The sequence below is a fragment of the Oncorhynchus keta genome, unplaced genomic scaffold (genome assembly GCF_023373465.1).
Source record: "Oncorhynchus keta strain PuntledgeMale-10-30-2019 unplaced genomic scaffold, Oket_V2 Un_scaffold_180_pilon_pilon, whole genome shotgun sequence".
Lineage (NCBI taxonomy): Eukaryota > Metazoa > Chordata > Actinopteri > Salmoniformes > Salmonidae > Oncorhynchus > Oncorhynchus keta.
In genome coordinates this window covers 557,501-574,294 of record NW_026290834.1, presented here as the reverse complement: position 1 = coordinate 574,294, position 16,794 = coordinate 557,501, and the positions used below count along the sequence as shown (strand labels likewise).

At 46.0% G+C, this 16,794-nt stretch overlaps 1 protein-coding gene and 1 long non-coding RNA gene across 10 annotated transcripts in view; one reads left to right on the top strand and one right to left on the bottom strand.

The window, feature by feature from the left end:
- LOC118378362 (tetraspanin-8-like) overlaps window positions 1-16,794 on the top strand; it is a 61,973-nt gene that overhangs the window by 18,665 nt on the left and 26,514 nt on the right. Inside the window, exons 3-8 of one of the 2 annotated variants that reach the window (XM_052514576.1) lie at window positions 55-174; window positions 2,782-2,856; window positions 3,293-3,388; window positions 4,236-4,358; window positions 5,747-5,830; window positions 10,412-11,403. In XM_052514576.1, the coding sequence (XP_052370536.1) occupies window positions 55-174; window positions 2,782-2,856; window positions 3,293-3,388; window positions 4,236-4,358; window positions 5,747-5,830; window positions 10,412-10,480 (567 nt within the window). In that variant the 3' untranslated portion in view covers window positions 10,481-11,403. Of the gene's footprint in view, window positions 1-54; window positions 175-2,781; window positions 2,857-3,292; window positions 3,389-4,235; window positions 4,359-5,746; window positions 5,831-10,411; window positions 11,404-16,794 lie in introns of those variants that run through there. The other variant, XM_052514577.1, reaches the window with a different exon arrangement.
- On the bottom strand, window positions 4,352-5,849 carry LOC127927858 (uncharacterized). 8 transcript variants are annotated; one of them, XR_008129303.1, is made up of 6 exons: window positions 5,705-5,849; window positions 5,372-5,556; window positions 5,264-5,337; window positions 5,091-5,200; window positions 4,950-5,022; window positions 4,352-4,707 (listed from the first exon to the last, which is right to left on the bottom strand). It is a non-coding gene; the product is annotated as an uncharacterized LOC127927858 (long non-coding RNA). The 8 variants fall into 8 exon arrangements; XR_008129305.1 differs by lacking the exon at window positions 5,091-5,200 and having other exon boundaries at window positions 4,986-5,022; XR_008129304.1 differs by lacking the exons at window positions 4,352-4,707; window positions 4,950-5,022 and adding an exon at window positions 4,767-4,813.

Below are 16,794 nucleotides of genomic sequence, written 5' to 3'. Positions count from 1 at the left end.
AACTTATTCAGCACATATCTCCATGTAAAATGACTGTCTGTCCTCCTCCCTCAGATAATGGATGAGGCAGTGCCGTTTGTAGACCTGCTGATAGCTGTTGGCGTCATCATCATGGTACTGGGCTTCCTGGGCTGCTGTGGAGCCATTAAGGAAAACCGATGCATGCTCATTCTGGTGAGGGGAAACACACTCCCTTACAATAGCCAACCCTCACATTTAAAATGTTATATTGTACACTGCACAGGATAATGTTGTCCCAATAGCCAACCCTCACATTTACATTTAAAATGTTACATTGTACACTGCACAGGATAATGTTGTCCCAATAGCCAACCGCTGAAGCGGTTCTAGGTTCTAACCAAACCAGTCTCTTCATATGCAGTGCATTCGAAAAGTATTCAGACCTCTTGACTTTTTCCACATTTCATGTTACAGCCTTATTCTAAAATATATTAACTTTTCCCCCCTCAATCTACACACACTACCCCAGAATGACATCACACTACCCCAGAATGACATCACACTACCCCAGAATGACATCACACTACCCCAGAATGACAAAGCAAAAACAGGTTGTAATAATGTAATAAAAACAATCCCTGTTACATAAGTCTTCAGGACCTTTTCTCAGGACTTTGTTGAAGCACTTTTGGCAGCGATTACTAACTTGAGTCTTGTTGGGAATGATGCAACAAGCTTGACACGCCTGTATTTGGGGAGTTGTTCCCATTCTTCTCTGCAGATCCCTGCAAGATCTGTCCGTTTGAATGGGGAGCGTTGCTGCACAGCCATTTTCAGGTCTCTCCAGAGATGTTTGATCGGGTTCAAGTCTGGGCTCTGGCTCGGCCACTCAAAGACATTGGGACTTGTCCGGAAGCTACTTCTGCGTTGACTGTGTGCTCAGGGTCTTTGTCCTGTTGGAAGGTGAACCTTCACCCCAGTCTGAGGTCCTGAGTGCTCTGGAGCAGGTTTTCATCAAGTATCTCTCTGTACTTTGCTCCGTTCATCTTTCCCTCATTCCGGACTAGTCTCCTTGTCCCTGCCACTGAAAAACGTCCCCCACAGCATGATGCTGCCACCACCATGCTTCACCGTAGGGATGGTGCCAGATTTCCTCAAGACATGACGCTTGGCATTCAGGCCAAAGAGTTAAATCTTTGTTTCATCACACAATCATTTTTCTCATGGTCGGAGTTCTTTAGGTTCCTTCCAGCAAACTCCAAGCCTTTTTACTGAGGAGTGGCTTCTGTCTGGCCACTCTACCATAAAGGCCTGATTGGTGGAGTACTGCAAAGATTGTTGTCATTCTGGAATGTTCTCCCATCTCCAGAGGAATTCTAGAGCTCTGTCAGAGTGACCGTTCGGTTCTTGGTCACGTCACTGACCAAGCCCCTTCCCCTATTGCTCAGTTTGGCCGTGAGGCCAGCTCTAGGTTGAGTCTTGGTGGTTCCAAACGTCTTCCATTGAAGAATGATGGACGCCACTGTTCAATGCCACAGAGTATGTTTGGCTTATCCTTCCCCGTATCTGTGCCTTGACACAATCCTGTATCGGTGCTCTACGGACAACTCCTGGAACCTCACGGATGGGTTTTTGCTCTGACATGCACGGTCAACCCTGGGACTTTGTAGAGACAGATGTGTTCCTTTACAAATCATGTCCAATTAAGTTGACCACAGGTGGACTCCATTCAAGTTGTAGAAACATATCAAGGATGATCAATGTAAGTAAGATACACCTGAGATCAATTTCGAGTCTCATAACTAAGGGTCTGAATACTTGTGTAAATAAGATTTCAGTTTTTTAAATAAATATGCAAAACCTGTTTTGGCTTTGTCATTATGGCATGTTTGTATGTAGATGGAACAATGTGGAAAAAGTACCGACACACAATCATTTATTTAACCTTTTCATACATGTCAGAGATGTCACTCTTGCAAAAGAGATGCCAAGTGTGAGCTGGTTTCCCGGGTCACCCATTGGAAAAGACTTCTATGGACAGTTTACAACTTTAGAGATCAGAATGATCCAGAGTCTGTTTCTGTTATCCAGGATCAGATCAGACGATTACAGACTCTGGAACATTCCGATCTTTAAAGTTGTGAAAAACAGTGTTTTTGTTATCCAGGATCAGATGATTACAATCTGGCTGTTTTTCAGCCATTTTTTTTCCCCTCCAGAAAATAATTGGATCAATCTGATCCAGATGGCAACATATCAAGATCACAGAATCCAGATTTTCAGTGCTTTGAATTGGCCCACACCACGCCATCTAATTGACATTGGGGTACTACTTCACTATTACAGGGACACAGAGATGCGTGAACTACATTTAATGAAAATAAATCCAATTTAAAATGGAGCAAATCCCTTTTATATTGTGCCTTCAGAAAGTATTCAAGGGGGGTTGGGTGGATACTTTTATAAATGTGATTTCAATAAATGTGCAAATGTCTAAAACATTTTTTTTGTTGCCATTGTGCAGTATTGTGCATAAATGGGTGGGGGGGGTATGTTTAATCCATTTAGCGTTCAGGCTGTAACACAAACTGGGTAAATATTTTTTTTCCTGTATCAAAAATAGCCTCATCACTAAATTTGAATCCTGATTTATAAAGGTGGTATTGGATTACCAAATCATTGTCTGAAGGATCAGAGTATCATTACAGTTTTGGAAAACCCCAAATCAGATTAAAATGTTAGATATGTTAAATTCAGATATCTGTCCCCTTGCCTTAATGGGACAAATATCATGTGCGCGCTCTTATTGGTTTGTTTCAGTTCTTCATCGGGCTGCTCCTCATCTTCATCCTCCTGTTGATCGCCGGAATCCTGGGAGCTGTCGGAGAGAAGAAGGTAAGGAGAAAACCCTCACTGGTTGAATCAGCGGTTCCACATTTCAATGAAATTACGTTGAACTAACGTGGAATAGAAGTTGAATTGAATTCTGTGCTCAGAGGGATGTCTCACACACCCACTGTTAGTGAGGGGAAGGTAAGGAGGACGTCATCACCCGTGATAACCCACTCGCTGCGATCAGATTTTTATATTTTATTAATTTAGGAGAAGCTCTTATACAGAGCGACTTACAGGTGCAACTAGGTTGCCTTGGGCAAAGGAACAGCGACAGTTTGTCGCTGTTCTAACCTTCGACCTCTCGGTTACTGGCCCGAAACTTAACCTGTTGGGACCTTGAGACTTCTTGAATGTGGTAATAAAACATGCTTTCCACACCTGTTTCATGTCTTTGTGTGACTCTCATACTGTTCTGACTGTAAATGGCCTCTTCCAGTCTCAGGTGTGGGTGAAGGAGAGTCTGGCGAAGCTGCTACCACTCAGTGACCAGAAGCCTGAAGTTCAAACGGACTTGCAGAAACTGGAAGTGGAGGTACCACAGAGAATGATAGATTCTCTTTTTACATGTCTAATTATGGTGTCTGAACACACGGGCAACGCCGTTGAGGTACTCGCTGTTTTGAAGTAGTACACTTCATCACAAGTTAAATGAGTTCTTTGATCTCTCCTGATGACCAAGTTGGACATGACTCCAACAGGGTCATCAGGTGGGATCAGCCAATGAAGTTCAACCTCCCCCTACAATTCAAACTCCTCAATGGCATTACCCATGATAACACAGTTAAGAACAAATTCTTATTTACAGTGACGGCCTAGGAGCAGAGGGTTAACGGCCTAGGAGCAGAGGGTTAACTGCCTTGTTCAGGAGCATAATTAAATTGTTCTTACCTTGTCAGCTCGGGGATTCAATCCAGCAACCTTTCAGTTGCTGGCCCAATGCTCTATCCACCAGGCTACCCGCCGCCCCTAAAAAGTGGTGGTTTCACAGGTCCCAAAATGAATCGCCTGGACATAGGATGTGCCACAAATTGTATCAATTCCCTGTAGTGAACTACTTTTGAGCAGGACCCACTTTGTTTCCAAAGAGAATGGGGTGCAATTTGGGATGCAGAAAATCAATGGTCCTGTCATGAATGTATGAATAATTATTGGATGTAACTTAATTAGTTGGGTCCAGATTAATTGTTCTTAATCGGCTACGAATGTTATTGAATTATTTTGTCGACGAACTGAATAACTTTTTTTTTTAAATGTTAGATGTGTTGCTACCTAAACAGATTGTAGTGAAATATTTTTCAACGGGAGAAAATGACAGTGTGCCTTTACTGAACACAACCCCTGTGTCGGTGAGACGGAGGTGTAACTCCTTTGTTTTCCAGGCAAAGTGCTGTGGACTGATCAACGGACCCTCTGACTGGGGCTCCACTGTCCCCAGCTCTTGTGACTGTGTTGACTCCGCTCAGGCGTGCCAAAGTGCAAATGGACGCCAAGTGTACTCAACGGTAAGCAGACAATCACATATTATTAATCAAATACTATTTAGAAAACTCAAGGAAGGTGGCTTTACTTGGTATAAAGGAAACATCAATAAACACACGTTACATTACCGCTGCACTACGTTACCATTACCATTACACTGCCATACATTACCACTACCACTACTCTACATTCCATTACACTACACTACCATACATTACCATTCCACTACACTACCACTACTCTACATTCCACTACACTCCTATAAACAGAACCTGTCCAGGGAACTGATCTACAGCCACATGAAACCATAGAGGGTTCCAGGATGATACACCCACGAACCACAAAGCAGCGTCTTCGTACAATTACCTTGACCTGGTGTTGACTGTGTCTTCGTACAGTTACTTGACCTGGTGTTGACTGTCTTTGTACAGTTACCTTGACCTGGTGTTCACTAGTGTCTTCGTACAGTTACCTTGACCTGGTGTTGACTGGGTCTTTGTACAGTTACCTTGACCTGGTGTTCACTAGTGTCTTCGTACAGTTACCTTGACCTGGTGTGTCTTCACAGTTACCTTGACCTGGTGTTGACTGCGTCTTCGTACAGTTACCTTGACCTGGTGTTGACTGCGTCTTCGTACAGTTACCTTGACCTGGTGTTCACTAGTGTCTTTGTACAGTTACCTTGACCTGGTGTTCACTAGTGTCTTCAGTTACCTTGACCTGGTGTTGACTGTGTCTTGTACAGTTACCTTGACCTGGTGTTGACTAGTGTCTTCGTACAGTTACCTTGACCTGGTGTTGACTGTGTCTTCGTACAGTTACCTTGACCTGGTGTTCACTAGTGTCTTCGTACAGTTACCTTGACCTGGTGTTCACTAGTGTCTTTGTACAGTTACCTTGACTAGTGTCTTCGTACAGTTACCTTGACCTGGTGTTCACTAGTGTCTTCGTACAGTTACCTTGACCTGGTGTTCACTAGTGTCTTCGTACAGTTACCTTGACCTGGTGTTCACTAGTGTCTTCGTACTACCTTGACCTGGTGTTCACTAGTGTCTTCGTACAGTTACCTTGACCTGGTGTTCACTAGTGTCTTCGTACAGTTACCTTGACCTGGTGTTCACTAGTGTCTTCGTACAGTTACCTTGACCTGGTGTTCACTAGTGTCTTCGTACAGTTACCTTGACCTGGTGTTCACTAGTGTCTTTGTACAGTTACCTTGACCTGGTGTTCACTAGTGTCTTTGTACAGTTACCTTGACCTGGTGTTCACTAGTGTCTTCGTACAGTTACCTTGACCTGGTGTTCACTAGTGTCTTCGTACGGTTACCTTGACCTGGTGTTGACTGCGTCTTCGTACGGTTAGCCTTGACCTGGTGTTCACTAGTGTTGACTGTTTGCTTTGTCCTCTGCAGCCTTGTGTCAAGTTTGTGACTTCCTTCATGGAGAAGAATGCAGTCATCGCGCTGGGGATTGCATTTGGTATCGCAGTCTTGATGGTAAGAATCCAAAAGTCCAATCTCTATAACAAAGCCTCTATTAATACACTATATTATGCACAACAAAGCCTCTATTAATACACTATAGTATGCACAACAAAGCCTCTATTAATACATTTACATTTTACATTTAAGTCATTTAGCAGACGCTCTTATCCAGAGCGACTTACAAATTGGTGCATACACCTTATGACAACCAGTGGAACAGCCACTTGCATCTAAATCTTGTTGGGGGGGAGAAGGATTACCTACCCTTACTTACCCTATCCTAGGTATTCCTTGAAGAGGTGGGGTTTCAGGTGTCTCCGGAAGGTGGTGATTGACTCCGCTGTCCTGGCGTCGTGAGGGAGTTTGTTCCACCATTGGGGGCCAGAGCAGCGAACAGTTTTGACTGGGCTGAGCGGGAACTGTACTTCCTCAGTGGTAGGGAGGCGAGCAGGCCAGAGGTGGATGAACGCAGTGCCCTTGTTTGGGTGTAGGGCCTGATCAGAGCCTGGAGGTACTGAGGTGCCGTTCCCCTCACAGCTCCGTGGCGAGCACCATGGTCTTGTAGCGGATGCGAGCTTCAACTGGAAGCCAGTGGAGAGAGCGGAGGAGCGGGGTGACGTGAGAGAACTTGGGAAGGTTGAACACCAGACGGGCTGCGGCGTTCTGGATGAGTTGTAGGGGTTTAATGGCACAGGCAGGGAGCCCAGCCAACAGCGAGTTGCAGTAATCAAGACGGGAGATGACAAGTGCCTGGATTAGGACCTGCGCCGCTTCCTGTGTGAGGCAGGGTCGTACTCTGCGGATGTTGTAGAGCATGAACCTACAGGAACGGGACACCGCCTTGATGTTAGTTGAGAACGTCAGGGTGTTGTCCAGGATCACGCCAAGGTTCTTAGCGCTCTGGGAGGAGGACACAATGGAGTTGTCAACCGTGATGGCGAGATCATGGAACGGGCAGTCCTTCCCCGGGAGGAAGAGGAGCTCCGTCTTGCTGAGGTTCAGCTTGAGGTGGTGATCCGTCATCCACACTGATATGTCTGCCAGACATGCAGAGATGCGATTCGCCACCTGGTCATCAGAAGGGGGAAAGGAGAAGATTAATTGTGTGTCGTCTGCATAGCAATGATAGGAGAGACCATGTGAGGTTATGACAGAGCCAAGTGACTTGGTGTATAGCGAGAATAAGAGAGGGCCTAGAACAGAGCCCTGGGGGACACCAGTGGTGAGAGCGCGTGGTGAGGAGACAGATTCTCGCCACGCCACCTGGTAGGAGCGACCTGTCAGGTAGGACGCAATCCAAGCGTGGGCCGCGCCGGAGATGCCCAACTCGGAGAGGGTGGAGAGGAGGATCTGATGGTTCACAGTATCGAAGGCAGCCGATAGGTCTAGAAGGATGAGAGCAGAGGAGAGAGAGTTAGCTTTAGCAGTGCGGAGCGCCTCCGTGATACAGAGAAGAGCAGTCTCAGTTGAATGACTAGTCTTGAAACCTGACTGGTTTGGATCAAGAAGGTCATTCTGAGAGAGATAGCGGTAGAGCTGGCCAAGGACGGCACGCTCAAGAGTTTTGGAGAGAAAAGAGAGAAGGGATACTGGTCTGTAGTTGTTGACATCGGAGGGATCGAGTGTAGGTTTTTTCAGAAGGGGTGCAACTCTCGCTCTCTTGAAGACGGGAGGGACGTAGCCAGCGGTCAGGGATGAGTTGATGAGCGAGGTGAGGTAAGGGAGAAGGTCTCCGGAAATGGTCTGGAGAAGAGAGGAGGGGATAGGGTCAAGCGGGCAGGTTGTTGGGCGGCCGGCCGTCACAAGACGCGAGATTTCATCTGGAGAGAGAGGGGAGAAAGAGGTCAGAGCATAGGGTAGGGCAGTGTGAGCAGAACCAGCGGTGTCGTTTGACTTAGCAAACGAGGATCGGATGTCATCGACCTTCTTTTCAAAATGGTTGACGAAGTCATCTGCAGAGAGGGAGGAGGGAGGGGGAGGATTCAGGAGGGAGGAGAAGGTGGCAAAGAGCTTCCTAGGGTTAGAGGCAGATGCTTGGAACTTAGAATGGTAGAAAGTGGCTTTAGCAGCAGAGACAGAGGAGGAAAATGTAGAGAGGAGGGAGTGAAAGGATGCCAGGTCCGCAGGGAGGCGAGTTTTCCTCCATTTCCGCTCGGCTGCCCGGAGCCCTGTTCTGTGAGCTCGCAATGAGTCGTCGAGCCACGGAGCGGGAGGGGAGGACCGAGCCGGCCTGGAGGATAGGGGACATAGGGAGTCAAAGGATGCAGTAAGGGAGGAGAGGAGGGTTGAGGAGGCAGAATCAGGAGATAGGTTGGAGAAAGTTTGAGCAGAGGGAAGAGAAGATAGGATGGAAGAGGAGAGAGTAGCGGGGAGAGAGAGCGAAGGTTGGGACGGCGCGATACTATCCGAGTAGGGGCAGTGTGGGAAGTGTTGGATGAGAGCGAGAGGGAAAAGGATACAAGGTAGTGGTCGGAGACTTGGAGGGGAGTTGCAATGAGGTTAGTGGAAGAACAGCATCTAGTAAAGATGAGGTCAAGCGTATTGCCTGCCTTGTGAGTAGGGGGGAAGGTGAGAGGGTGAGGTCAAAAGAGGAGAGGAGTGGAAAGAAGGAGGCAGAGAGGAATGAGTCAAAGGTAGACGTGGGGAGGTTAAAGTCGCCCAGAACTGTGAGAGGTGAGCCGTCCTCAGGAAAGGAGCTTATCAAGGCATCAAGCTCATTGATGAACTCTCCAAGGGAACCTGGAGGGCGATAAATGATAAGGATGTTAAGCTTGAAAGGGCTGGTAACTGTGACAGCATGGAATTCAAAGGAGGCAATAGACAGATGGGTAAGGGGAGAAAGAGAGAAAGACCACTTGGGAGAGATGAGGATCCCGGTGCCACCACCCCGCTGACCAGAAGCTCTCGGGGTGTGCGAGAACACGTGGGCGGACGAGGAGAGAGCAGTAGGAGTAGCAGTGTTATCTGTGGTGATCCATGTTTCCGTCAGTGCCAAGAAGTCAAGGGACTGGAGGGAGGCATAGGCTGAGATGAACTCTGCCTTGTTGGCCGCAGATTGGCAGTTCCAGAGGCTACCGGAGACCTGGAACTCCACGTGGGTCGTACGCGCTGGGACCACCAGGTTAGGGTGGTCGCGGCCACGCGGTGTGGAGCGTTTGTATGGTCTGTGCAGAGAGGAGAGAACAGGGATAGACAGACACATAGTTGACAGGCTACAGAAAAGGCTACGCTAATGCAAGGAAATTGGAATGACAAGCGGACTACACGTCTCGAATGTTCAGAAAGTTAGGCTTACGTAGCAAGAATCTTATTGACTAAAATGATTAAAATGATACAGTACTGCTAAAGTAGGCTAGCTGGCAGTAGCTGCGTTGTTGACACTACACTAATCAAGTCGTTCCGTTGAGTGTAATAATTTCTACAGTGCTGCTATTCGGGGCTAGCTGGCTAGCTAGCAGTGTTGTTTACGTTACGTTGAGTTAAAAGAACGACAATAGCTGGCTAGCGAACCTCAGTGAATTAAGATAATCACTCCAAGGCTACACACACTAAACTACACAATTATCTTGGAAACAAAGACAGCTATGTAGCTAGCTAACACTGAACTAATCAAGTCGTACAGTTGAGTGAATAGCACTACAGTGATGCTAATCTGTGTGCGTTAGCTAGCGTTGCTAGCTCCTGGGCGAATAGCAGTGAAGGCTACGTTAGGGCGACGAAATACGAAATACGATAATTATGCAATTATCTCTGATACAAGGACGGCTATGTAGCTAGCTAAGAAGAATGGCTAAGATTATGTAGCTAGCTAACAGTAAACTAATCAAGTCGTACAGTTGAGTGAATAGCACTACAGTGATGCTAATCTGTGTGCGTTAGCTAGCGTTAGCTAGCTCCTGGGCGAATAGCAGTGAAGGCTACGTTAGGGCGACGAAATACGATAATTATGCAATTATCTCTGATACAAGGACGGCTATGTAGCTAGCTAAGAAGAATTGCTAAGATTAGACAAATCAACCGTTGTACTATAATGAAATGTAATGAAAAAGTTATACAACCTGCAGAGCGAAGTGCGAATGCGACCGAATGCGACCGCTCGCTCCAACCGGAACCACTATATTATGCACAACAAAGCCTCTATTAATACACTATAGTATGCACAACAAAGCCTCTATTAATACACTATAGTATGCACAACAAAGCCTCTGTTAATACACTATAGTATGCACAACAACGCCTCTATTAATACACTATATTATGTACTGTACCGGTAATATAAATGGAATACATTTGTATAGTTCTATGCACTGTTCAGTACTGGTCTGTTTCATCTTCACTAACTCTTCATGTCTGTTCTCATTGGCATTAAGATGGATATGTGCAATTCACTCAGTACTTAGTGAATGTATCCTGGTCCCAGATCTGTTGGCACCTTCTTGGCAACGCCGATGGCTGTTTGTCATTGCCAATTAACAACCTGTTGGCAAGACTGTACAAATAGATCTGGAACCAGGCTAGACACCACAAACTGATGTGGGACCGGGCTATAGCCTGGTAGTGAATGGGTTGTGACGTACCTGTTTTGTGTTTCAGCTCTTTGGAATGGCCTTCGCCATGACCCTGTACTGCCAGATTGGGAAGAGGGACGCCAACACTGCCTAATGCAGCTACACGTGATGCTCTTGATCTGGGGTTGTGGTCAAGGTGAATTAGAAGTCATCAATTCAGGAAGTCAACTGAAATTCCAATACAATAAATTATTATTTTTTTTTTTTTTTCAAAGATTTCTCAAACTGAAAAGCAGACGTTATTTATTCCAAGTTTTTACATTCGCAATGTTAAATACAATTCACTTCCTCAATTGACTGACTTCAATTCAAATTGACCCCAATCATGACTTGATCAAAAGCTGGCTTTGACATATCCCATACAGCAATGCTGCTTGCAACATGTACTTGATACTGAACGTTGGGGTTCAAATCTCGTCCAATCAGAAAGTACACTGAAATTCCAGTTCTCTTCAATCAGGAACATTTGGAATTAGGTTTGCTTTGTGAATTGACTGGACTGGACTGGAAATGGACTGGACCCCCCCAACCTGCAGAACGTCACTATGGACCACAATGCATCATGTTTTCTCCATCATTTACCTGCATCAAATGATGCTCTGATTTAGATTTCAGATCTTTGTTAAATTATGGCAGTTTCTTCACTTGTGAGGTTGATTGATTCATATGTCATTGAACATGAATTAGTGTGTTTTTTTTTTTTAAAGGAGCTCTGTTTCATTGTGTACTGCTCTACGTCTCTCTCTGAATGGGAGGCTTCGCTGTCATACACTGAACTGTGTATTATTCATGCTGAAATGTTGAACTTTTTCCCCCGTTTTATTGCTATCATCTCGTAGATATTAAAGTCTGATGGTAAATATTGATCACGCTGTATATACATTTACCTGTTATATAGTTGAGTTGTATAATGATTGCAGTACATGTCAGAATGTCTTCTGTTCAAGGTCTGTGACCAATGTCTTTATGGCTGTTCCCCTTTTTCAGGCACATCAGAAATAAAGAAGTAGGAACTCACTTGGTTTCCTCATTTGCATATCCCCGCCTCCAGCCCGCCTCTTCAGAGAACAACTTTGACTCATTAAGAAATCCGGTTAAAACCTCACAAGGAGGGCTGATCTAGGTTCAGTTACGTAATCCTAGGTCAGCACTCCTACTCTGTCTCCAGTCTGATGGGTGTGTTAATGGTGAAGGACCTCGATGAATCTAGATGAACGTCTGTCTCCAATCAGATTATTGAAGATTATCATGAAATCTAGAGGGGCTATATGTAAACAAGGTGGGAGGGCTGTATGGATACAAGGTGGGAGGGCTGTATTTATACAAGGTGGGAGGGCTGTATGGATACAAGGTGGGAGGGCTGTATTTATACAAGGTGGGAGGGCTGTATGGATACAAGGTGGGAGGGCTGTATTTATACAAGGTGGGTGGGCTGTATTTATACAAGGTGGGAGGGCTGTATTTATACAAGGTGGGAGGGCTGTATGGATACAAGGTGGGAGGGCTGTATTTATACAAGGTGGGAGGGCTGTATGGATACAAGGTGGGAGGGCTGTATTTATACAAGGTGGGAGGGCTGTATTTATACAAGGTGGGAGGGCTGTATGGATACAAGGTGGGAGGGCTGTATTTATACAAGGTGGGAGGGCTGTATTTATACAAGGTGGGAGGGCTGTATTTATACAAGGTGGGAGGGCTGTATGGATACAAGGTGGGAGGGCTGTATTTATACAAGGTGGGAGGGCTGTATTTATACAAGGTGGGAGGGCTGTATTTATACAAGGTGGGAGGGCTGTATTTATACAAGGTGGGAGGGCTGTGTGTATACAAGGTGGGAGGGCTGTGTGTATACAAGGTGGGAGGGCTGTGTGTATACAAGGTGGGAGGGCTGTGTGTATACAAGGTGGGAGGGCTGTGTGTATACAAGGTGGGAGGGCTGTGTGTATACAAGGTGGGAGGGCTGTGTGTATACAAGGTGGGAGGGCTGTGTGTATACAAGGTGGGAGGGCTGTGTGTATACAAGGTGGGAGGGCTGTGTGTATACAAGGTGGGAGGGCTGTGTGTATACAAGGTGGGAGGGCTGTGTGTATACAAGGTGGGAGGGCTGTGTGTATACAAGGTGGGAGGGCTGTGTGTATACAAGGTGGGAGGGCTGTGTGTATACAAGGTGGGAGGGCTGTGTGTATACAAGGTGGGAGGGCTGTATGTATACAAGGTGGGAGGGCTGTATGTAAACAAGGTGGGAGGGCTGTGTGTAAACAAGGTGGGAGGGCTGTGTGTATACAAGGTGGGAGGGCTGTATGTAAACAAGGTGGGAGGGCTGTATGTATACAAGGTGGGAGGGCTGTGTGTATACAAGGTGGGAGGGCTGTGTGTATACAAGGTGGGAGGGCTGTGTGTATACAAGGTGGGAGGGCTGTGTGTATACAAGGTGGGAGGGCTGTATGTAAACAAGGTGGGAGGGCTGTATGTAAACAAGGTGGGAGGGCTGTATGTAAACAAGGTGGGAGGGCTGTATGTATACAAGGTGGGAGGTCTGTATGTATACAAGGTGGGAGGGCTGTGTGGATACAAGGTGGGAGGGCTGTGTGTATACAAGGTGGGAGGGCTGTGTGGATACAAGGTGGGAGGGCTGTGTGGATACAAGGTGGGAGGGCTGTGTGGATACAAGGTGGGAGGGCTGTATGGATACAAGGTGGGAGGGCTGTATGGATACAAGGTGGGAGGGCTGTATGGATACAAGGTGGGAGGGCTGTGTGTATACAAGGTGGGAGGGCTGTGTGTATACAAGGTGGGAGGGCTGTATGTATACAAGGTGGGAGGGCTGTGTGTATACAAGGTCTCTCTGTACCAGTGTATTTATCTCTGTGTTTCCTGTCTCTCTGTACCAGTGTATTTATCCCTGTGTTTCCTGTCTCTCTGTACCAGTGTATTTATCCCTGTGTTTCCTGTCTCTCTGTACCAGTGTATTTATCCCTGTGTTTCCTGTCTCTCTGTACCAGTGTATTTATCCCTGTGTTTCCTGTCTCTCTGTACCAGTGTATTTATCCCTGTGTTTCCTGTCTCTCTGTACCAGTGTATTTATCCCTGTGTTTCCTGTCTCTCTGTACCAGTGTATTTATCCCTGTGTTTCCTGTCTCTCTGTACCAGTGTATTTATCCCTGTGTTTCCTGTCTCTCTGTACCAGTGTATTTATCCATGTGTTTCCTGTCTCTCTGTACCAGTGTATTTATCCCTGTGTTTCCTGTCTCTCTGTACCAGTGTATTTATCCCTGTGTTTCCTGTCTCTCTGTACCAGTGTATTTATCCATGTGTTTCCTGTCTCTCTGTACCAGTGTATTTATCCATGTGTTTCCTGTCTCTCTCTACCAATTCGTCTTGTATGTTTAGTCAAGTCAACCAGCGTGTTTTTCCTGAACTCCTTTTGCTATTCTCCTTTTTCTAGTCTTCCCGGGTTTGATCCTTGCCTGTTTCTGGACTCTGTACCCGCCTGCCTGACCATTCTGCCTACCTTAACCGAGAGCCTGTCTGCCACTCTGTACCTCCTGGACTCTGTACCTCCTGGACTCTGTACCTCCTGGACTCTGTACCTCCTGGACTCTGTACCCTCCTGCCTGACCATTCTGTCTGTCTTGACCAAGAGGCTGTCTGCCACTCTGTACCTCCTGGACTCTGAACTGGTTTTGACCTTTAGCCTGTCCACCACTATTCTCTTGCTTTCCCCTTTTTGGATTAATAAACATTGTAAGGCTCCAACCATCTGCCTCCTGTGTCTGCATCTCGGTCTCGCCTTGTGCCTTGGTAATATCTAACTATATATGTTTATAAATACGTATATATTGTATATTATAAAAGGTATGTTTTTTTTTAATAAGTTCTTATATAACTAAACGAGAATGGACTAGGGCCTACGTAGGTATTTATTGTAACGGCGTTCTTCGTTTGTCGAAAGAGAGTCGGACCGAAATGCAGCGTGGTAGTTACTCATGACTTTATTGGAAAAAGCGACACATGAAATAACGATACAAAATACAAAACAACAAACGGAACGTGAAACCTAATACAGCCTATCTGGTGAACACTACACAGAGACAGGAACAATCACCCACGAAATACAAAGCGAAACCAGGCTACCTAAATACGGTTCCCAATCAGAGACAACGAGAATCACCTGACTCTGATTGAGAACCGCCTCAGGCAGCCAAGCCCATACAACACCCCTAATCAGCCGCAATCCCAATAATACAAAACCCCAATACGAAATACAATAACATAAACCCATGTCACACCCTGGCCTGACCAAATATATAACGAAAACACAAAATACTATGACCAAGGCGTGACATTTATCCCAAAATGTTGTGGGTAAATCATATCAGACTGCTAAACAGAAATCACCATCTCAGAGAGGCTGCTGTATACACTGAGACCAATCACAGGACATCACTGGACACTTTAATAAATAGATGACCTTCCCCTTTAAATAATGGCACTTTAATAATGTTTATATCTTACATTACTCATATCATGTATGTACTGTATTTTATACCATCTACTGCACCTTGCCGATGCCACTCAGTCATCACTCATCCATATATTTATATATATACTGTACATTATACCATCTACTGCACCTTGCCGATGCCACTCGGCCATCACTCATCCATATATTTATATATATACTGTACATTATACCATCTACTGCACCTTGCCGATCCCACTCAGCCCATCACTCATCCATATATTTATATATATACTGTACATTATACCATCTACTGCACCTTGCCGATGCCACTCAGCCATCCCTCATCCATATATTTATATATATACTGTACATTATACCATCTACTGCACCTTGCCGATGCCACTCAGCCATCACTCATCCATATATTTATATATATACTGTACATTATACCATCTACTGCACCTTGCCGATGCCACTCAGTCATCACTCATCCATATATTTATATATATACTGTACATTATACCATCTACTGCACCTTGCCGATGCCACTCAGCCATCACTCATCCATATATTTATATATATACTGTACATTATACCATCTACTGCACCTTGCCGATGCCACTCAGCCATCACTCATCCATATATTTATATATATACTGTACATTATACCATCTACTGCACCTTGCCGATGCCACTCGCCATCACTCATCCATATATTTATATATATACTGTACATTATACCATCTACTGCACCTTGCCGATGCCACTCAGCCATCACTCATCCATATATTTATATATATACTGTACATTATACCATCTACTGCACCTTGCCGATGCCACTCAGCCATCACTCATCCATATATTTATATATATACTGTACATTATACCATCTACTGCACCTTGCTGATGCCACTCAGCCATCACTCATCCATATATTTATATATATACTGTACATTATACCATCTACTGCACCTTGCCGATGCCACTCAGTCATCACTCATCCATATATTTATATATATTTACATTACATTTAAGTCATTTAGCAGACGCTCTTATCCAGAGCGACTTACAAATTGGTGCATTCACCTTATGACATCCAGTGGAACAGCCACTTTACAATAGTGCATCTAAATCTTTTAAGGGGGGTGAGAAGGATTACTTTATCCTATCCTAGGTATTCCTTAAAGAGGTGGGGTTTCAGGTGTCTCCGGAAGGTGGTGATTGACTCCGCTGTCCTGGCGTCGTGAGGGAGTGTGTTCCACCATTGGGGAGCCAGAGTAGCGAACAGTTTTGACTGGGCTGAGCGGGAACTGTACCTCCTCAGTGGTAGGGAGGCGAGCAGGCCAGAGGTGGATGAACGCAGTGCCCTTGTTTGGGTGTAGGGCCTGATCAGAGCCTGGAGGTACTGAGGTGCCGTTCCCCTCACAGCTCCGTAGGCAAGCACCATGGTCTTGTAGTGGATGCGAGCTTCAACTGGAAGCCAGTGGAGAGAGCGGAGGAGCGGGGTGACGTGAGAGAACTTGGGAAGGTTGAACACCAGACGGGCTGCGGCGTTCTGGATGAGTTGTAGGGGTTTAATGGCACAGGCAGGGAGCCCAGCCAACAGCGAGTTGCAGTAATCCAGACGGGAGATGACAAGTGCCTGGATTAGGACCTGCGCCGCTTCCTGTGTGAGGCAGGGTCGTACTCTGCGGATGTTGTAGAGCATGAACCTACAGGAACGGGCCACCGCCTTGATGTTAGTTGAGAACGACAGGGTGTTGTCCAGGATCACGCCAAGGTTCTTAGCGCTCTGGGAGGAGGACACAATGGAGTTGTCAACCGTGATGGCGAGATCATGGAACGGGCAGTCCTTCCCCGGAAGGAAGAGCAGCTCCGTCTTGCGGAGGTGATCCGTCTTCCACACTGATATGTCTGCCAGACATGCAGAGATGCGATTCGCC